This window comes from Coregonus lavaretus, assembly GCF_964263955.1.
Source record: "Coregonus lavaretus genome assembly, chromosome: 11".
Taxonomy (NCBI): domain Eukaryota; kingdom Metazoa; phylum Chordata; class Actinopteri; order Salmoniformes; family Salmonidae; genus Coregonus; species Coregonus lavaretus.
This window is the reverse complement of record NC_139998.1, coordinates 30287676-30310752: the sequence shown is the minus strand read 5'-3', so window position 1 is coordinate 30310752 and position 23077 is coordinate 30287676. Positions and strand designations below refer to the sequence as shown.

Genomic DNA, 23077 nt, shown 5'->3' with positions numbered 1-23077 from the left:
AGGACCCTGGCAGCATGTGTGCTTACAGGAAGTGCAAAGTCCACAGTATGAAAAGGTGTCAATCAATTTCATTGGTTACAAAGGACACACCATTATACAAGATCATTGTGACTTTAGTTATAACTCTAATAAGCCCAGTGAAATGGTCCTTGTTGCAGAGGAAAAATGAAATATTTCAACAACAATGTGACGATTAAATTAACATGTGTACATAAGATTACTTCTAAAAACAATACACGTATAAAGAGCAAAAATGTTAAACATGACTTAACACCAGTTATTGTTTATGTCTACTGTGTATGATAATAGTTTTTTAACAGAGTACACTTTGGGAAACTGTCATCCTCTTCAGTTGTTGACTTTAGGCTCAATTCTGAGAGAGGCTTCATACAGGCTTTCTTCATCCAAAACAGAGCTGTTGTCCAGCAAATACTGTGCTGCCTAGACCAGGACAAATATACAGTTTCAGCAGGTTGGCTACTACTACGATAATCTATACGATGTGACAAATACAGACACTCAGACTTTAAATTTGACTTCCCTCATGGCCATTGCCATTTTCTTCTGTTTCTCTTTATATGTACAATATAACACAATTTAGCACGAAACAGCTTTAAAAGTTTACCTTTGGCTGATGATCAATCTTGTATGCTGTTTGCTGGAATTGTCTAATTTCTCTGATGATATGGGAAATCTGCAGAGCGAGAACAACATAAGCCATATATACAATACAAAGCCAGAGAATACATTTTAATATCTCTATATTATACATTATATTATATATTATACATTATGTATGATTATATTATACAGCAGAGACCGCTTACCATCCTCATCTTTGAGAAGTTGACTAATTTGTCCTCAGTGTAGTTGGGCGTCCCCTCCTCAATGAAAGCCAGATCAGTGAGGTACATCCCCAGGTATGGTACACAGGGAGGGTCACAGCTACAAGGAAAAACAGAAGAGCAGGATGTCACCAATTTGCTTATACTTTGATCGATCCACTGCCCGAATGGTACACATTGGCTTTTGTAGTTATTAGAACAAGCAGAAGAAACACTTACTTCTTTAAAGCCTCCCTCAGGTTTTTGAACCTCCCCTCTGACGAAACCAACTTCTGCAGCTTGTCAATTACTGTTTTAGTCTGAGGGATGAAATAAAATACTGTATCAAAATATTATGTTGGAAAACACCCAGGTATAATCACCTTTGTTAAAGTGATGTGTAATCGTTAATAAGCAATACGGATTCATAGAGGTCTGAGGTGTCATATCAAGCTGTTTATAAGAGTGTATTGAGGTCCCAGTGCAATGATAAAACGTGTAGTAATATTACTAGGACCACGCTACGAGCCCACAGTGAGCTGGGCGTGTGTAGTGAGGAGATGTGGCCACCTGCTTGGACACTTTGAGCCAGGTCTTCTTGAGGCGGAATACAGAGCTGCGGTTGAGGGAGGAGGTGATCTCCAGCACAGCGTTGTAGTTATGGAGACAACGGCAGATGTCCGCCACCGCCACCCACTTCTCCATCACCGCCACCCGTGTGGTCACGTCGTCACAGCGCAGGATCTCCGTGGCAATCAGGTTACTGATCTAACAGAGGCAAGACAGACAAGGAATAGCCATGTTCCTAATGCATAACAACCAAAGCCATACACTGTAATAAAAAAGTGAAGATGTACAGTGGTAATATTATGTTGGGGGATGGGCGTTGTTGGCTGCATACATCATTGAAGTGCTTTGTTGTTTTCATGATATATGGTGTCCTTTCATTCTTGTCATTCTTCATCCAGCCTTGACCAAAGAACTCTCTATAAAACAATATTGGAGGATCAAGTAGAAATACATCTAATTTATTCTTATTAATACTGCATGAATGTTATTCAAAAATCACTGTATATCTCCCATATTGTACATCTGTATGTATCATCAACTGAGAATACAACATGTGTTTGGGTGTCACTCACTCGTATGGGATGACCTTAAACACCAGGTGGTCCAGTAGGGTGAGCTGCTCTGCTATCTCCAGGGCAGAATGGCTCTCAAACGCCTCCGCCTTCCCTACTGACGCCTAGCACACACACAACAGAGCATCACTGGTAAACATTCTCAAGACGCGAGGTATGACAACTACTTCACTATATTCTAACATATGTCAAAGAGAGATTGTCCTCTATTGACTGAATTGCCGTCTTGTGTAAAACACAGTGTCTTCTTTACATTACTGCCAGATACATGCAGACATCCCACTCACCAGCTGTGTCACCTCCTCCAGGCTGATCTGATTGTCACCAGGGTCCTCCTGTGTCAGGGTCCTAATAGACCATACAACAGAGTCAAGTATGTATTTATAATGTGTTTCTCTTTACTCTGTACATCAGTGTTAATCAGCCCTATAGAAGTAATAGCCCATGTATTCAATGATAACAGAGTGTCTATAAGCTGAGGCGATGGTAGTGTTGGTAGGTACCTGATGATGTTGGCGGCTGCTTTCCTCTCCTGGGTCAGCAGCTCCGGGTCATGCATCACCTCCTCCAGGAAGGCTATTACCTTCAGCTTCAGCTCAGTGTTACTCTCAAAGTCCTGGAGGTCAACACAAATACAAAATAGTTAACTGATTGGAAACCTGGACTCAATTTTACATTAGAAGTAGTGAATTATCATAACTATGTATCTGGAACTATTACCTGAGAGTGTTTTGACACCCAGTGCCTCAGAACATTCAGCACTCTGTTGGTTGCAGCCCTTCGGATGACAAACTCTTTGTCCCCATTTCTCTGGTCTGTTTGGAACCCTGGTGAAAATTGATCAAATACGCCATGTAAATATCACACCAACATTTTGAATGACTATATCGATTTTGTTTTATCTTGAGGAGAACAAAAATGATTAAAGTTCTCATGCTTTTGAACATGTGGTGTACTCAAATTGTCCCATTGTGGACAGAACTGATGTTTAATACGCTCTGTACCTGTGCTGGCCAGGGACATGCGGCGGTACTTCTCCTTGGTGGGCGTGCCCTCATTGGCTCCTGCCGTGGCGATGGCGAAGGCGGAGGCTGCAGAGAGGGCACTGCGGTTGTTGTTGTCCATCTCAGGGCGACACGACGACATCACCGTGCCATTGTTGTAGGAGAACAGGGAGAATTCTACAGGAAGATACAATATGGAGACAGTTATACTGGCTGTAAAATGCCATGGGATTCATTTTAGTGAACTTAATTGATGTAATGCGATACCTTTACAATAAAGTACTGTAGGTATAAAATGGAAAGACCATTCCAAGCCAATAAAAGATAATTGTTGAGATTATGACTGCACTAGGACAGCCACTAAAGAGATCCATGAAAGTGTCAGCTGCATCAAATGCTCTTTATTGGTCTCTAACCACTGGGCAAAAACGGGTTAAATCAACATTGTTTCCACATAATTTCAACCCCAAAAAATCAATATGATGACATTGAATCAACGTGGATTTGCAAAAAGTAATCAACATAAGGGCATTTATTATTTTCACCTAACGTTTAACCTAAATCCAATGACATGGTGAATTTTTTTGTTGATTTCACATTGAATTCACAATAGTTGACAATTCAACCAAATGTAAATCAAAACTAGACCTTGAACTGACGTCTGTGTCCAATAGGTCACTAATGGGTCACTACTACTTCAGTAGGAACTGCAACTCTAACTTTTTCGCTGAGATTTAATAGGTAGTTGACAACGGTTAGCAAGCAACATTAATCCTGATATGCAACTAAATGGATCTTATCCAAAAAGGCATTAGCTATTGTGTCAGTGTAATTCATTGTGTAACAGGACGTTTTCATTTATTCTGTCTCCGGTAGAGGGCAGCAGAACCCAATAGCACCACATTCTCTCCCAGTAGAACATAGAGACCTTACATGAGGCTTTGATATTCAAGATGGATGTAGCTAAATATAGCCACCAATATCAGCATAATGGAAGAATGGACTGGTTTCTGTGCACACTGACTGACAATAAACATACATTACTGTGTGATTAATTAACAAATAAGATAAGTTGAGCTTTATGGTAAGAGTAATATAAAACTGATCTGAGTACAATTTTGTGGACACTCTTATCCAGAGTGACTTACAGGACCAATGTGCCTTTCTCAAGGGCACATCAACAGATTTTTCACCTAGGGATTCAAACCAGCGACCATTCCGTTACTGGCCCAATGCTCGTAACCGCTAGACTACCTGCCGCCACGGTACTGTAAATGTAAATTATGCCAGGTTTCTATTCACCTTTGACCTGGTGTACATTCTGTCCTGAGAGCTGGAAGACAGACAGCAGAAGCCTTCTTCACTGACTGTCTTGTACTAAAACAACCTCGTTACCGGGGGCGGCAGGCAGGGAAACACGCTCATACCGTAGTTGCTATGACACAAGTATCCCCAACACCTACTCATTCCTAGCGTTGGCTTTCCCTGCATGTTCATATTCTCTCCACCAAATTACAGTCTGCATGAATTTTATCTTGTGTGGCAGAGATCATTGCACACAGAATTGAGCATTCCTGCAGTGTATGCACCATGGCACTGACAATTGAATAGGCATAGAACACTCAAAGGAGCATTTTTCTCTATCACTTTTGACTATTTATAATGGTAGGTAGAGGAAATAACATGAATAAGTATTGAAGGAGTTCCCACATATGCTGAGCACTTGTTGGCTGCTTTTCCTTCACTCTGTGGTCCAACTCATCCCAAACCATCTCAATTGGGTTGAGGTCGGGTGATTGTGGAGGCCAGGTCATCTGATGCAGCACTCCATCACTCTCCTTCTCGGTCAAATAGCCCTTACACAACCTGGAGGTGTGTTGGGTCATTGCCCTGTTGAAAAACAAATTATAGTCCCACTAAGCGCAAACCAGATGGGATGGCGTATCGCTGTAGAATGCTGTGGTAGCCATGCTGGTTAAGTGTGCCTTGAATTCTAAATGAATCACTGACAGTGTCACCAGCAAAGCACCCCCACACCATCACACCTCCTCCTCCATGCTTCATGATGGGAACCAAACATGCAGAGATCATCCGTTCACCTACTCTGCATCTCACAAAGACACGGCGGTTGGAACCAACATTTGGACTCATCAGACCAAAGGACAGATTTCCACCGGTCTAATGTCCATTGCTCGTGTTTCTTGGCCCAAGCCAGTCTCTTCTTATTATTGTTGTCCTTTAGTAGTGCTTTATTTGCAGCAATTCGACCATGAAGGCCTGATTCATGCAGTCTCCTCTGAACAGTTGATTTTGAGATGTGTCTGTTACTTGAACTCTGTGAAGCATTTATTTGGGCTGCAATTTCTGAGGCTGGTAACTCTAATGAACTTATCCTCTGCAGCAGAGGTAACTCTGGGTCTTCCTTTCCTGTGGCGGTCCTCATGAGAGCCAGTTTCATCATAGCGCTTGATGGTTTTTGCGACTGCACTTGAAGAAACTTCAACTTCAAAGTTCTTGAAATTTATCCGGATTGACTGACCTTCATGTCTTAAAGTAATGATGGACTGTCGTTTCTCTTTGCTTATTCGAGCTGTTCTTGCCATAATATGGACTTAGTCTTTTACCAAATAGGGCTATCTTCTGTATACCACCCCTACCTTGTCACAACACAACTGATTGGCTCAAACGCATTAAGAAGGAAAGACATTCCACAAATTAACTTTTAACAAGGCACATCTGTTAATTGAAATGCATTCCAGGTGACTACCTCATGAAGCTGGTTGAGAGAATGCCAAGAGTGTGCAAAGCTGTCATCAAGGCTACTTTGAAGAATCTAAAATATAAACTATATTTTGATTTGTTTAACACTTTTTTGGTTACTACATAATTCCATATGTGTTATTTCATAGTTTTGATGTCTTCACTATTATTCTACAATGTAAATAATTGTAAAAATAAAGAAAAACCCTTGAATGAGTAGGTGTGTCCAAACTTTTCACTGGTACTGTATATATAAATAAAAACAATAAAAAAATCCTTAAAACTGTATGTTTTGATTCCTTATCACTGACTCTGTTTAACAGAAGAGCATATTTGAGTTATTGATAAATAGGGTATTTTGGCTGAGAGGAGGATGCAGGTGGCTTGCCAGCATGTGATCCAGGTGCTCTGGTATCATGGCGCTGAGCGATAACAACACCACTGTGCTGTCTGGGACACAATGTACCTGAGGAGTTTTTGCACTTCACATTTTTTTGAGGGGTGGTTGGCGACTTGATAGGAGACGTTTCTGGGTCTGCGTCATCGCTCTGGTTTTGGTCAATGTCACTTTCCTCCGGAACTGAAATATCTACACCAAGCGCAAAACAGGTCAGTAAATACCACATTCTAGACACTTCTCATGATTCAAATCCTGCACCCTCATTCTATATTCAAATAAATAGCCCAAATTCCTCTTTAGAAGCACCAGTAAGGACATAAATCCCCCCATCTCCACAGTGCAGATTAGCTGGCTTACCTTGTTTAGACACAGTGGTCTCCTCTGCCTTGTCTGTCTTGCCCTCTCCCTCAGCAGGGATCTTGCTGGTGATGGGGCTGGTGACATATAACTTGTTGATGTCCAGGGTGGTCTTGCTGAAGGGGGACATGGAGGAGTACATGCTTGCATAGCCGTTGGAGGAGCAGCTGAGGGCGGCCAGGTCCAGAGCCTTTCCTCCAGTGATGATGGGGATGTTGAGGGAGAGCTTACGCCGGCGGTTGGGGGACGATGTCTTGGTGATAGCCAGGGGAGGGGGGGAGGAGAACTTACGGCTGGCCCTGGGGGATTTAGGAGGCTCCCCATATAGGAGTTTATTGTTCTGACTGCTGGCAAAGAACAACTCCAGGGATCTGCATCAGGGAAAAACAACACATTTTATTCTAGTCAGAAGAATGTATTGTAGCTACGTACTTCAGCACTTCAGTGTGTTGCAAAGAACAAAGATATCAGAATTATGCATGTCTTTCTGTGTTAAATATAGAAATCAATACATTGTCAACAGCGACAATACAAGGCAACATGGTATTTCTGCAACAAAACAAAAAAATCTGATACAATGTTGCAGAAAACCTCTCCCACTCACTGCCACCCTCATCGCGACCTCACGAGTTCCCATAAATAGCACAGCGAGTGACACCGCGAGCGAGCGGCCATGCTGCTGACACAAGCATCAGAGTGGCGATGGCTCACAGAGACATGACAGGCTCCACAGGAGAACATGCTGCAGGGTGTGGGCATGGGGAGGGAGCTCCCCCTGATCTGAGCCTGGGAGCTGGGCTCACTATACTAGGCCGGAGAAGGGGTCTGCTCTGCTCGACAACACGCACCATAAATACTTCATGCTATAGATCATCTGCAGACCAGGGGAGGGTGGAGTCCTGCAGCAGAGAGACCGGTTGCTAAGGTGACAGCGACAGAGCCCTGCTGAGACGCTCTTAGGCAGGCAGGAGAAGAGTCTGGGCCCAATTACTGCCTTCTCACTCAGAACACACACCACACTGACACACACAGACATGACCTCTCCTCACCTCACCTCATCTCACCTTCCCTCACACACACACACACACACACACACACACACACACACACACACACACACAAACGCACACGCGCACACACATGCGCACACACGTGCACACACACACGTGCACACACACACACACGCACACACACACACACACACACACACACACACACACACACACACACACACACACACACACACACACACACACACACACACACACACACACACAGGACGCGGTTAAGAAAACCTAATACTGTGGGCTGTGGAAGTAGAGCTGTGAGGAAATCAGTGTTGGGCTAAAGGAGATAGAGGCAGCCAGATGAGGCCATAGGCTGCTGGGCCTGTCAGGGGATGTTATCGTCATCAGCCCTAACTTCAGCCCTCTTTACTGTGTCGGGGACATGGCAATGCAAAAACACTGAATATGTATCTTCTTTAAACAGCTAAAGCACTATGCATGAGATAGATCTGGACATTTTGCTGGCTGTGTTTGTCAAAGTCAAGGCTAAAGTACTAGCATCTCCTTTATGGCCTTACCGGGCTGGGATGGCACTGATGGGTTTCTTGTAGATGGTTATGAGTTTGTCCAGCACCACGTTTGCGCTGGTGAACACACGGTAGGAGTGCAAGAAGGTGTTGAGGAAGTCGATGGAGAGGAAGCGCAGGTCCGTCAGCCTCTCCAGGAGTCTCTCCACGCTGGCATAGCGGATCTGTAGCACCTTACACGAGTTCATCATCTTACTGAAACGGATGTCCACGTCGTCACAGTACAGGCTGGCGTCTGACCTGCTCACAGAAAAACACACAAACACATATGAAAACACTAGAACACACAAATAAAGACACCACAAAGATCTGTATGTTGCATGAACATCTCATTAACTGTTTTGCTGTGGTTGTGAATGGGGCTCACTTGATCATCTGTGGCACGGTGACTTTAGAGTTCTCCTCAAATGCGTTCATCATAAGCCCATTGCAGCGGATGTTGTCTATGCACTGTAAGAGAGAAGAAGAGAAGGAGTGAGGGAGAGGAAAGGTGTGAGTACAGCCACTCTGCAGACAGACACCCATGTCTCCCTGCTGGAGACAGACAGATGCAATGCATGCAGAGCAGAACAGACGTGCCTGGCTGATGTCACTGGTCCAGGCAGATTTCTCCTGCCGTGAGGAGGCCACCAGGATCACTGTGAACGACTGGCCTTCTTTAGGCTCCACCACGATCTTAAAGTCCAGATGCTCCATGTCCTGTACGCCCTTGTCTGGTTTGGCTTTGGGCAAAACAAAAACAGAGGTGAATAGGAGAAATGGGTCATTACTATGGCATAAATGAGAGGTTTTTTGTACTTCTAAATGATGATGAACAGATGAAACTTTTCTGGGAGTCTATAGTAAAGTTAATAAAATTGTGACTCTACATCTTGTACCATATGTTACACTCTACATACAGGAATCATACATTATACAGCACAGCATACATGCTCCATATTTCAGTGAGCTAGGAATGAAATAGTGTGGCGCTTACACTCATCATCTGTCCCCTCAGGGTCTTCCAGAAGAGTGCAGTCAATAAGAGAGACCACGCCATTCTGAGATTAACATACAATATGCATTAGCACACACACAACCACATTCCAAGAATCCCCTCCACTACTGAATAATCAATAACAATATCACTGACATTATTATGTAGCAGGACAACTTTCAACACATGTAGGACTACAGGTCAATAAACAGATTAAATCAGCTGCAACAACTATGTAGTCCTTTCCTGCAGTCAAATGACCAAATCGCCCTCTGGTGGCCTCATGGGTGGAATGTTATTAATATTTGTCATAATTTCATAATTAATAAACATTCGTTAAAAAAAACAGCCGAAAATCCGGTGTTTCTATGTCAAACGGTTTTGTTACATTTCAGTCTTCTGTAATGTATATAAAGTGTTATATTGGGATGAAAACTCAAAATGTATACATTTAACTCTATATCTGACATGGTACAGGTGTCTTCTTTTTATAAAGCCCATAAACATGTGTGTGAGATGCATACTTTTGTTTCAAAGCAGATTTGTTTAAGACTACCAAGAAACACTGATTTAGCCCACTGCAGTAAAATTATTTATTAATAAGGCCTTATTTTGAGGGCCTAGTTTTACCCTAATACAGTGGCCTGAAACTCAAGGTTTTCAGGTCTGAAAGTCACATTATGATGGCTTGCAAAGTGTTGTGTAATTTCTATTGGAATCCAGCCAGAGTGTGGATATCTAACATTTTGAATTCAGAACGATTGCAAGGTTGGGAAGACTAAGATTGTCACACCCTGATCTGTTTCACCTGTCTGTGCTTGTCTCCACCCCCTCCAGGTGTCGCCCATCTTCCCCATTACCCCCAGTGTATTTATACCTGTGTTCTCTGTTTGTCTGTTGCCAGTTTGTCTTGTCTCATCAAGCCTACCAGCGGTTTTCCCGTACTCCTGTTTTGCTCTAGCCCCTGTTTTTCCAGTTTTTCCCGGTTTTGACCATTCTGCCTGTCCTGACCCTGAGCCTGCCTGCCGTTCTGTACCTTGTGACACTGTTCTGGATTACCAACCTCTGCCTGTCCTGACCCCGACCCTGAGCCTGCCTGCCGTTTCTGTACCTTTCGGACTTTGCTCTGGATTACTGACCTCTGCCTGCCCTTGACCTGTCGTTTGCCTGCCCCGTTTTTGTAAATAAACCTTTGCTATTTCGAACTGTCTGCATCTGGGTCTTATCCTGAGTCGTGATAAAGATATTAACCATCTAAACTGGAACAACCATTTCAGTAATGGGTGCAATAAGTCCAACAAACAGATTAGATTAGTTTAGAAAAATGTATGTTATTTATATATGAGTAGCATATGATTAATTAATCAATCAATGTACATGCAAAAACATAAATATTGAAACAAACAATTCTAAAAACCAACCAACACTAGAGCATTCTGGGAAATGCAATAATTGTTTTTGTTTAACACTGGTTATTAACACCAACACTGGGGTTCTTTTACACCAATTAGTGTTTATTTAACACCTGAATAAACACTAAACATGTTACACTGAAAAATCAACACTAGGTAACAAAATCAAATCAAGGCCAATTTGCTGTGTATTAACTAAAGCCTCATCTGTGTACTGTATCCCCTGAATGTTATTTTATTTTACATTAAGCTCTGGGAGTTTGGTAAATGATGCATCTTGAGAGATTGTATAGCAGGCTCAGCAGCCCAGGGCACGCCCACCTTGGTGAGGTGCAGTTTCCCTCCAGAGCCCCTGGTGCAGATGATGACATGCTTGGAGAAGAGGAAGCACTGCCTCTCCCCCTCCTTCTTCAGAGACAGAGAGCCCAGTCGCCCACGGGTGATCTTGCCCTTCTCACTCATTGGCACCTGGATAAGAGAGCCTGTATGGCAGGAGGGAGAGAGACAGACAGCAGGGGGCCCTGTCAGTGACGAGAGGCCCACAGATCAACTGTACTGCAAGACTGGGAGAGGCCTCCCCTCACCTGTTCACTGACTGGGGGGATATATACATACTGTAGGGTTAAACCATTTCTCTATATGTTTTGCCTCTTCTTTAAACGTCCATCAAAGCCGGTTGGGGATGTATGACATTTACAAACCTTGACTCACTGTCGTATTGCCTCCTAACAGTCTAATTACCCTTGGAAATGATAGAGTCGGCCCACTTTCAGTACATGCTGTTCTTCAGAGGCAGACAGGATTATATGGGCCAAGCCGCTGGTTAAGTCTTTCCCTTATGGAGGCTCAGGTAGGGCTATGGTTGTTTGAATTTGTGAGAACACAAAGGGGCTGGCAGTCAAACAGTTGAGAGGTAGAAAATCAATTTCTATGATAGTGTCCTTATGTGGGATCTGGGCTTCCTTTGTGGATCTTCTCTGAGCGCTTACCTTGTCTGACGAACGTCTGGCTGGTGTCAAGGAGGATCTCGCAGCCTTCTACGATCATGCGCTCAATGGCCAGGTTCTTCCTGATGTTCTCTGTCTCGCTCACCTCATCATGCATGATTCTAGGGGCAGAGAGGTTGGTCTTTTCACATTTGGAATGTCATTGTATTCACTTTGTCAGTGTGTATACATTCTGTACAGTAAGCAATTATCCTACTGTGTTTGTGTTTAACAACTTAGGTAAGCATTGATAAACTGAGGTGTCCTGTGTGCTGCTTTGGTGCTATAAGGTGGTAGGGCAGGTATACCTGGACAGCTCCTCCAGCTTTGACTTGGCATAGTCCAGACTCGTCCTCTCCACATGCTCATGTGGTGTGTGGGCCAGGAGCTCATGGAGAGTAAGAATGTAGCGGGGAATCTGGAGTGACAGGGAATGAATAGGGGCAGGTGAGTCACACATACTTGCATACAAGATTGCGTGCAAACACACACACACACACACACAAACTCGTAGCGGTGGGGATCTCTATGCACATCCACAGTCATCAGCAGAAATGTATTACCAACACAGCAGAGTCCAAACTAGACCCCAGTGGAGCAGACTGCACTGAAACTGCATGCCTTGCCAGAAAAGAGCCATTATGAAACCTTGAGCTTCACAAACAACCGGTTTATGTGGTTATGAAAAACATAACAGGGATATTCTGAGCAAAGGCATGTGAGACAAATGGCTGCTGTGTTGTTGGTGATCAGTGGAGGAGACTTTGTCTGAACAGAGAGAGCTGTTTCAGGTGAGAGACAGGGTCTGGACAGTCAACGACAAGACAGTAGTGTATACTGTACTGTATGCCCACCTGGAACATGGGGTAGGTGAGGAAGGTCTCCAGAGTCCTCTCCTCACAGTCTGGCTTGGCCTCATACTGCTTCAGCAGCTTATCAAAGTCTCGGTTCTGCTTACAGTGGGCCAGGATCTGCAGACTGTACTGGTGGTTCCTCACAAACTCCTGGTAGATGTTTAGCATGGGCAGTAGAATATCAAACAGGTCCGCTGTGGAAAGAGAGGACCAATGAGAGATTGATACACTGAATGAGAGATTGATAGATGATATTGAAGACAATTGGGGCATTGTATTATCATATTCATCCATCCATTTGAGTGACCCCCAAAAAATGAGTTTAGTCAGCTTACCCAAAACTAATGTTGGCCAGCTTGCTATTCTTGCTTTCAACCCTTGGTAGAATATTTGATGCAGAAACATGATGGTCTCACTAAAGAAAAGGGGAAATCAACAAGACTATAAGTGTCCATTCTGAGAAAAATATGCAGTAGCCATAGTTATGTGAAAAGGATTTAAACATGCAAACAGCGAATACGCCTGTATGTGCAAGTGTGTTTAAATGTTATATCGCTGCACTTGCCTCTTGACAGGTCGTCACTGCAAATAAGATTCTGTTCTTAATTGACTTACCTATATAAGTAAAGGTTAAATAAATAAAATAAATAAACATCTTAGAATGAGGCTTTGACACAGCTTAGTGTCATTATGTTTTCATTATCGACCATAGTTGTAATGCATGAACATAAACTCCTACAGCATTGAGACAGTCGTATCACTGTCTCCCAGAGAGAGGTGAGAGACAGCAGTGTGAGTGGTTAGCTTGGTGTGATCATCTACAGCTGCACACCTGTTGAGGAAGATGCTGCTGACGTCGTCGTGGGTGATGGGTGGTTTCTTGGAGCTGGCGGCCATACGGAGTGGTCGAAGGAAGTTGTTGACCAGGATGTGGAGCTGCTGGACGTACTCAGCCTCAGAGTCCAGCATGCTGAACACCACCTGGTTCCTCTTCCTCATGCTCTCTGCGTGGGGAGACCGGATGTAGTCCTGGATGATGGTCTTCCACTTCCTCCTGCACATCCAGCCTCGCAGGAAACTCTGCACCTAGTAGACCACGGGAATTGTGGGGAATGGAAGGTGAGTTTTTCCCCCCAACATTGGCAAATATACAGAAAATAGTCTAAAATATTTTGTGTAAAGATGTACTTTTTTGATTTTCTTGAGTTCAGAGTCATCATCTTCGCTGGGTTCGGCTGTTGGACTAGACTGGATCTTCCCGTTGTCTTTGTGCAGCCCGGAAATCTGCCAAAGAGAACATCCACAGACAGGATAGACCAGTCATCATCACTCACAACCAGCTCTCCAAGTTTCCTCCTCACTTCCCAGCATATTAACAAAGTGACTGTGTCAAATGAGATTAGAGGCTGTCAAAGCTGCCAGCTCTGACATGTGGTAGTGGTGGTGGAAATACTAACTCTGTTCACTTGGCTAATATCTCTAAATCAGCACTCTTTTCCATTGGTTAGAAATGCAGACGCACTGTGCGATACTGTGCTGCTGTACATTGAAAAGCGATAAATGTGTTGCACAAAAGAGCTGGGAGCTGCCCAGAACTGTCTGAAGGTAAGTGTCCCCATTTACTTTGTATAGACTGATAGAGTTTATTATTATGTTTGTGGGGGGCGGGGGGGCAATGCACTGTGTATAATAAAGCCCTGTTCATGCATATTCAGCAGACCATTTCATTTCAAGCCCCACATTTGCACATTAAAGTAAAATGACTATTTGATCTGAAGAATACAGCAGGGAGCATAGTTCTATTGGAGGGATTATTTATGAGTGGAGATGCAAAGTGCAGCCCGGTGGGTCTGCACACATCTCTTCGTGACAGAGTGGCGCTCCCATTTCTCCTCTCCCAATCTCTCCCAATCACTCTCTCTCGCTCTCTCATGATCAAATAAGATAGACATAAAGAAAAAACTAGCACAGCCCTTATCCATTTCAGTTCACTCAGATGACAAAATCCTAGAAATCTTGAGCGGTGCTCCTGAGAGACATTTAACTGTACTGTAGTTGCCCTAGATCCCACACAAGCTCCAATCCATTTCCTGTTCAGTATAGCAAAAACATAACAATCCCCCACTGAGGCAGAAAGAATCATTATGAATATTACCTCTGATTTTAGCCGTTCAATCTCTATTTCCCCGTCCTCTATCTGTTGTCGAAGTTGCTTAGCAACCGTTTTCTCTGTCTCCACGATCTGGAGTAGATGGAGATACTTCTGCATGAGCGTCTCATGCTCTGTGGCAAGGTTCCTGTAACTGTGGACAGGAAACACACACTCACACACACGGCAGCAACTCACCACAGACATGTTTCCATACATTCAAAGCTCCAGACACACTCAAGACTCTATATGCTCCCCCATATGCAGACTGTATACATCCACCAATCCACCCCCGTCCCACAGACACACCTGTACCCATACAGCCCTCTCAGGTGTGTAGGTCTATGCACATTCACATAATGGAGTGCTGTGAAATATTAATATCCTTTGTGTTCACTGAAGTGCTACTACAGTATATTGTCTCGGCAGATAAACAACCAAAATACAGCAGGCCCATATGGTTTAGAACAGGGATGGGCAACTTTGGTGGGGGTAGGGGCCACCAAAAAATCTGAATTTATCATAGTGGCTCGCTGGTCTGCGTATCCCCCCCCCCCCCATTTAGCTGCAATTCTATGCATTTTTCCATGGGGCGGAGAGAAGATTTAGCAATTTTATATGCAGTTTCATGCAATTATACTCATTTTGCCATGGGTCAGAGATTTTTCTCTCTAATTTTACAGCTAATTTTCCACAATTCTACACATTTTGGCATAGGGTGGAGAGAAATGTTTATATGATATCTGAGTGAGAGTGACTAACAAAATCAATGGGAGCTAGGTCGGTAATTCGACTATGATTACTACAGGTTTAGATAGCTGGCCGCTAAACATATTTTTTTATATAAATAATGTTAGCTGACATTGGCTAATCGAGTGACTGTCAGTAGGCATGTTTCCACTGACCCAGGTTTATTAGACAAAAGCAATGTTGCAAAAATAATGTGTAATTGAAATGGTATATAGAGAATACATTTTCTAAAGATCGACAACATTTTTATCTATTAGACAGGGTTGGATTTGTCTTTTGCCAAACTTTCTTTATCGCGACAAATGATAATGGAAACTGTGTTTTTCGAATAAATGATATTTGCCAAATAATCTTTAAGGTACGTGGGACACGTGATGTCAACACGTACCTATAGAATGAAGCTCCACTCCACACAAATGCCTGCTGCGTGCTTAATCAATTTTTCAACTATAAAAATGATGTTTCTTTGCAGGATCCTATCCTGACTTTTAAGAATGGCTGAATTGCTTTGCCTTGCTTTTCTGGTTGGCTTGATACAAGTTTCACCATCCAATTATTTCAGATCTGGCACGGATTCACCATGGATTCACCATGGCACAGACCGTGGCGATATGTTGGCACATGAGAATTATTAGAATATGGCAAATATTAGTAAATTCTTGCATTCTATCCATGCTGGCTTTTGCGGGCTACCTGAGACATGAATCAGATAGGTGGGAGGGCACACAGGCTGTCGACAATTTATTAATACGCAATTTGCCTAAATGGGTAATGGAAACACTTCAACCAATGAATTTATATTAGACACGGTAGGTTTTTGGGAACAAGTTTTATTTTTTAGGTGTATGTCATTACGTCCAGATGTTTTTATCGACACAAGATTGTTAAATGGAAACGCACCGTAGCAGGCAATTGTCAAATCTATTTTCTAAGAGAAAAAAAAAGAAAAAGAAAAAAGAAATCACTGGACAAGTTAATGGAAACATGACATAACAAGAGAAAAACGGGCGATGTACAACCACATTTCGAAATTGCACCTTGTTTATTCCAGTATTTTAACTCTCAACAGTAAGTTGAGTTCCTAAACATTTAAATTGATCCGCAGGCCTACAAAAGGGGGGCCGCGGGCCGCCAGTTTCCCATCCCTGGTTTAGAATAACCTCAGAACTCTGCCCAAATCCACAGTCACAATAGACCACCAATTATTACAACGGCACTGCATATTTCACAATTATTATTATAAAGTAGGCTACATCACCAGTCACCCCATTTCATTCAACTGAAATCATACAATACCAATTCACTACCAACAGTTAAATAACAAAATCCAACACCAGAGCGATGTCAGCAATATGTTTTAACATGAGCTGCATACATACTATTACCTCAGGGGACATTTAAAAAAGCCAAACAGGGGGCCTTTGCACAGTCCTTCTCAAGGCCCCTATCTGATTTTCTTTAGCATTTGTCCCCAGAACTGTATGTCAATAAGCTTGCCTTAATGCTGCATGACACTTTTATCACACCTCAAGTTTCAAACCATGCCTCATGTCATATCTACAGTAAGAGATTATACCCAGCCATACAGTAACCATCAATAATAGCCTGTGTGTGTTGATGCAGTTGTTGACTGGGTAGAGAGGGGAGTAGTAGAGGCCTGGTACCTGGCATGTGTTATTGCCGCCACCCATTCATCGCAGTCCTTTACATCCTCTGTACGCAACTCCAGGGCTTTCTGGTTTTCATGGGTGAAATTGACGGTGAAGTAGTACTGAAACACACCAAAACAAGCAAGGGTTTAATTAGCTCTTAAACAGATTACTAGATTGCATGGGTAAGGAGGCATTTGTATTCTTTGTTTTTTAATACATTGTATGATAAAAAGTATTTGTATTACTCCATAGGAATCTAAATGAGATAACATGTTATAACCACAAAATGCAATGAAAAGGTCAGTCAATGCTACACCACAAAAACTATTACACCAAATGTATATTTTACCAGAAAAATATGAAGAGCATTTTTGGCCCTTAAAAATCTGTGTGCTGCAGACACACATCTATCCTTTCTCACTGTTGACATTAGGAGTAAACAGCACAGAGGGGGGTGGGAAAGGGAAACCCACATCCTCACCCACCAGCTCAATCGATGGGGCTTTTAGTAGGAAGCCTCCCCCTGACTGCCTGGCTGCCTGGGATGGCTCTGGTTCCCAGGAGGAAAAGCCATAAGACATGTAAGCTGGAGGCATTGCCAATTACATAACTGTGTGCTACCTGTTACCTAGCAACTCCACTCTGTGCGAATGGATAGGCTCTTAGCGCTTCTTGTCTCACTCCATTTTAACTAAGCAGGTCTTCTCTGCGCTGAATTCCCCAGCACCACTAGGTCTGTGTACGAACCATAACAGTCACGATCATAGACCATGCACCATCCATCACAGTCACCTCATAGACATCACAGATCATAGACCATCCATCACAGTCACGATCGTAGACCATCCACATTAGTTGATTAAACAAAAGTTCATTTCAGACCATGCCAGACTACTGTTTTGTACATATAGTCCATTTCTACACTGTTGTTGTACATTTAACACTCCCTTAACATTTGATGAGTTTTCCTTCTTCAAATAAGAATCTCATTGCTCTTACAATTTTCTTGTAAAAAAAATGGTCTGACCACACCAAAACACACAACGAATGGCATGGCAAGATGGAAAAAGATCAGTGCTGCTTGGCAAAAGAACGTCTACATTATCACATCTCACACATTGGAATCACGGTCAAGGTTAAAAATGTGACTCCTTGTGTGTACTTTGTCAGCAACCATGTTGAGTGAAAGCCAAGCCTTATCTTTGGCCTGCAGATGTCCAACAGGCGCCCATCAACCTGTACCTCATCACTATTCATGGCTGAATGCTTTTCAATCTTCACATTCATTAGGTATTCATCCTCCCTTCAAAAATAATCTATTTGTGTCAGGGATGCATGCTTGTTGTTGTTGTAGTTTTCCTTCATCCTCTCTTTAAGAGCAGGGAGAGTGGCTTGTTTAACACACAGCCTGCTTCACGCTTTATGTTTACGGCTGAGTCATACCACTCACACACTTTCAATGGTTTCTTAACATATACAATCAATGCTGCAATCCTGATGATCTGAACTGAATAATTGTTTGTTTTGGAGATGTAAGTAATGAATAACATTTTTCTCATGACGCTAGAAAATCAATGTTGTGATAATGGAATGTTGTGCCTGCTGGTTGAAAATTGTGGATGACCTATGCTCCCCAAGGAAGGAATAAACAGGTTTAAGTCACGAGTAAGTGAGTCAATGTTGTGATACAGCCTAAACCAACATCTGCTACATGCCTGTACCTGCAACCCATTCCCCTAACAGAATAACAAAAAAGCCAGAGCAGAGGCCTTTGTAATAAAACAATATCCCACCTGTCCACAAGAGCAACCAGGCATGCAGCGTCAATAGTTTTCCTCCCAACTATGCTTCCCTTCCTGTGAATTAGCTATTTTTACAAGTCACATATTATCCTGCCATTTAATTCTGCACAATGTTGGAGAACTTAAGTGGTAAAATATACTGTATAGAGGCAATCTACTACAGGTTTTTGCTCATAGCAAGAACAATTCCCAATATTCTGTCTGGCTTTGAGTGTCATACACTCATTCAGCTACCTCAAAGTGGGGTGAGAAAGAACAGAACAGAAATATATCAGCCATCACTGGCTGCGGAATGCTAGAAAATGCTGCTGTTCTCCAAAGAGGAGTGACTGTGTTTTTCTATAAATGGGCCCTGACCCCTACGAGGTACTGCAAGGAACAAATTTAGCACAGATAGCGCGGTTGGTTGTATTAATAGGGGAAGGGAGCGGAGTCGCGACGACACACTGATACTCTCTGCAGTCCCCTAGCCCTTCCACACATCATTATTTTAGATGCAAATAAGGTTGCCATAGGAACCTTGGGCTCAAATACATTAGCATTCTTTAGTTAATGGTTTTTGGGGACAAATATAAATGTGGGAATAAATGCTCAATCCAGAACTGTAGTGACAGTTAAAAGGTAATTTAAACACCTGATTCTTATGCAAATATGAGAAAGGCAAGATATCTACTGACCTGTCATTCTACCTGGGGCATTAATGCTCTCTTTAGAAAGCACCGGCATCCCTGTCTGTCTGCGCTCTCATCAATATGGTGGACCCTAAAGCTGTCAAACTTCACAACGACCTGCATCATTGCATTTCACTTCACAGTAAAATTTCATGTAAATCTGCCAATGTGTGAGGGCAGAAATGGGAGTGAGAGAAATATGATACAAGTTATATGAATAGTATAGAAAACATTCATTACAAACCAGCATACCATGACTATAGAAGATTATCTTTAATCCTAGGGTTGTCACAGATTTAGTCTGTTGATTGTCTCTGTGCCATCCAATATCCTCATTCAGGATAAACTTGCTTGTGTGCAAACAAGGTGAATGGTCTCTGATTATACATACCCATAAGACATAAATATACAGCTCATTCTTATACAGATGCCATATCTTAATTTGAGCCCGTTTGCTACAGCAGGAAAAGAATCCTGCAGCAACATGAAATGTGAATTATTATGTGGATTATAATTAATGGACATTTTTTGTAGGGGTTGATAGATTTTTCGTTAGGGCAAATCAAGTCTGACTTTTTAAAGTGGAAATTACAAACTTTAGAAGCCTTTTTAAAACTTGAATACACTACAAGTTTGCATTTCCTGCTGTGCACGAAAATTCTCAGCAACAAAAAAGTGATCTAATTAAGATTAGGCATCTGTATATTAAATAATGGCATATAATTTATAATGTATTGCTCATCTTTTACCAAATGAACACTGACTGACCAATGAACACTCACATGTACTATATGTGAGAGTATGGTGGTGTTTTTGTTTTCTGTTAAATAATTGCTATAAACAGTAATGTATGTTGGCTTAGAGATGGTAGTAGGATGCAATGGGGTGTGACAAATACAATCTGAACTATGTAACACGGATGAAGTTGTGAACAGAGCTTGTTGACTCTGGCAGCTATGGAGCATGACAAGTGGGAATGGATCATTCCTTCAAATACAGACTCCACAGACACTATCAAAACAACCTCAAAATCTCTGTTTTATTTAGCCATCCGATAATCATGTTGAACAGGATGGATCAAAACAAGGAAATTCCTGACAAATTCCTCTGTAACAATTTGCACGTTCGTGATATGAGGAGTTTTCATTCTCTTATGAGGGGAACTGGGAGAGCAAAATATTAGCCACTACGCCACATACTGCTTTGTCAGCACAGGGACAGCTGTTCACAGGAAAGGCCTGGACTCACTTTGGACCACGGCCCTATAGAGTCATGGATAGGAACAGCAGACAGAACAAAACAGACACAAACAGAACCACTAGCAGATAGAGCCTCAATCCAATGATCCTACACACAAAACATTCCACAATCATTACATCTTCCTTCATGTGCACAATCTTTCTAACTTTTCTATATCAGTAATAGAGAACACCAGGATTACAGCACCATTTTGTATTCTGTTTTTCATGACTGTTTTTCTGTAAGGAATTTGAAACAAGTTGAGCCATATAATAAGATGAAGGGTATCAGTTAACCATCTTACTTGAAGTAAGAAAGTAGTATCTTACAGTGTCTACTTCTACAGATTTACTCCAGCATTATAAATAATATTCTTCCACATCAATGGGTATGTAGTTGAAAGTACTGGAAATATTACAGACCATTGCCTACTGTTTATTCATAATAGGCTTACAGTGAGTAGCCAATCAAGACAAATTATTATGTTTTATTTTTTTCTTCCAGACTTGAACAACCTCATCCTACCATTCACTGATCCCAATGTGAAGGAATAACTTAGCCCATTTCTTTGAGAGAAAAATGCAGTGTACCAAAACATAACAACAATAGTGATGATGACCCCAATGCTCACTTGAAATAGGTCTACGGTCTTGTTATTAAACACTATTTGCTGCAGACGCAGTTGCCAAGGTAGGATGCTATTAATATCAGTGCGAGTCTGCGAGAGTTAAATCAATACGTCAAACAGTGGTATTACGTCCGTGTTCCACAAGATGGCGACTGTGGGATGCAATACCTTTTTTCTTTAGCGCAATTTTCTTGAAAAAAAGAAAACAGTATCACCAAACTTGACTGTATATCAGTGAAATAACGTTACGTTGGTTCCACAATAATATGTCCAGATCAACCACATTTTAAAAATCATATAGGCCTATAGACTATGTAGGCTATATGGATTAAGGGATTTATATTTTTCTATAAATCCATAATTTCCAATTAGTTGCTATTGTATTTTTGTCTAAAATAAGCAAACCCCATAAAGGCACAATGCAGAAAAACCGCGAGGCAGCTCCGTATTCAATTCGGTGTTGATAATGGAATCATTAATCCGATGCAGATTGCATAACACACGCACACTGAGCAAACGGCTCTGAATGTAATCTGATATAGGCCTACTGTAGGTTATATTTCCACTGGATTGGAATGGAATAATTGCTGTGGATAAAGAGGAATAGGAAAAAAAAACATAAATAATGACAACACTTCAAGTAGGATAGTCTACTCTTCCAAAAAAAAGATTCGCAACATGCACTGATAACACTGAACCTTCTGATTCACATGATCACCTGCTTTCAACCTCATCATGAGGATATCTGTACATCGGTAACTGGTGCATCATTCATGTTTATTCAATCAACCTGTAATTTAGTTACAGTCGTTTCCCCCCAAAAAAGACAATGTTATGAACTTGAATGTGTGTTATTCCTACCTGCTTTTCTAAACACTCCTTGGATGATTGTGAGGGTTTAGGTGACGGCGCTCTGTCACACACGCATCCCTCCAACAGGTATAACCCCGCGGGTCGAGAGCTTGATTCGCTTTCAAAATAAAACAGCATATTTTGTAATAAAGCGAACCACTTTGAGTGCCATTTTGTGTTGTCTGAGCTCTTTTTGCTCAAGCAACCTCGCCTCGTACCATCCTTCTTTGCCAAAAGACCCAGGTAGGTGACATGACCATCATTAAATCGTATTCCCTTCTGCATTTTGATAAGGAGACTTTGGTTGAAAAAATCTAATTGATCCTTACATCCTCTTAAACCCGGTCCCCAGACAGACGTGGACTTTCTGATTGCGGACAAGCAGTCCGCTCTACCCCCTGCATTTACAGTGTTGGCATGAAGTGAAAAATAGATAAACAAAACGAAGAACACGGGTGTATCATCCTAAATTCGTTGACGAGCTTGTAATGGCTTCGATTATCACATTCCTCCACAAAAAGAAAGAACAAACAGACCGACTCTCAGTTTAAACGGAGACTGGAAAAGGAAGAGAATTACAGTGTGAGCGAGGTGGTTTGTCGTATTCTCACGTGAAATCTCCAGAAACCAGTGAGCTCGGTGCTGAGCTAGGCAGGCAGCGAAGTCACGTGATGAGTCCTTGGGAAAGCACATTTCAGAACCTTGGACAACGAATTAAATACACGTAAAAGTGAAGACATTGCATGAGCTGTTTTTTTCATGCTTAGTGCTCAGGTGTTTCGAATGAAACATTACACCTGACTACTCTCATTAAACAAACATGGAAGTTGTATTATTGGTGAATTGCTACTTGTTTTTTAATTTCATGAGGTGGAATGGTAAATCCTTCTTACTCAGAGAATGAAAAGCATACATTTCACAAGGGGGCAGTAATATAGTGAAAGGTCATTAGACTATAGTACAGTCGTGGTCAAACGTTTTGAGAATGACACAAGTATTGGTCTTCACAAAGTTTGCTGCTTCAG

General features: G+C 42.1%; 1 protein-coding gene across 2 annotated transcripts; it reads right to left on the bottom strand.

Annotated features, from left to right (window-relative positions):
- Positions 1-348: 348 nt before the first annotated feature.
- Positions 349-22337, bottom strand: LOC311137700 (ras-specific guanine nucleotide-releasing factor 1-like; the record flags this gene model as incomplete). 2 transcript variants are annotated; one of them, XM_084172247.1, is made up of 27 exons in its annotated part: positions 349-441; positions 626-694; positions 828-945; positions 1065-1144; positions 1395-1592; positions 1726-1810; positions 1967-2070; positions 2254-2314; positions 2470-2582; positions 2687-2793; positions 2971-3147; positions 6197-6319; positions 6488-6858; positions 8073-8321; positions 8449-8531; positions 8661-8803; positions 9058-9121; positions 10785-10951; positions 11459-11577; positions 11764-11873; positions 12310-12503; positions 12645-12724; positions 13142-13395; positions 13498-13593; positions 14465-14612; positions 16873-16979; positions 22062-22337. In XM_084172247.1, 27 exons carry the CDS (start codon positions 22335-22337, stop codon positions 349-351), a joined length of 3789 nt encoding a protein of 1262 aa, XP_084028373.1. The 2 variants fall into 2 exon arrangements, with proteins under 2 accessions (XP_084028373.1, XP_084028374.1); XM_084172248.1 differs by having other exon boundaries at positions 10791-10951.
- Positions 22338-23077: the final 740 nt, after the last annotated feature.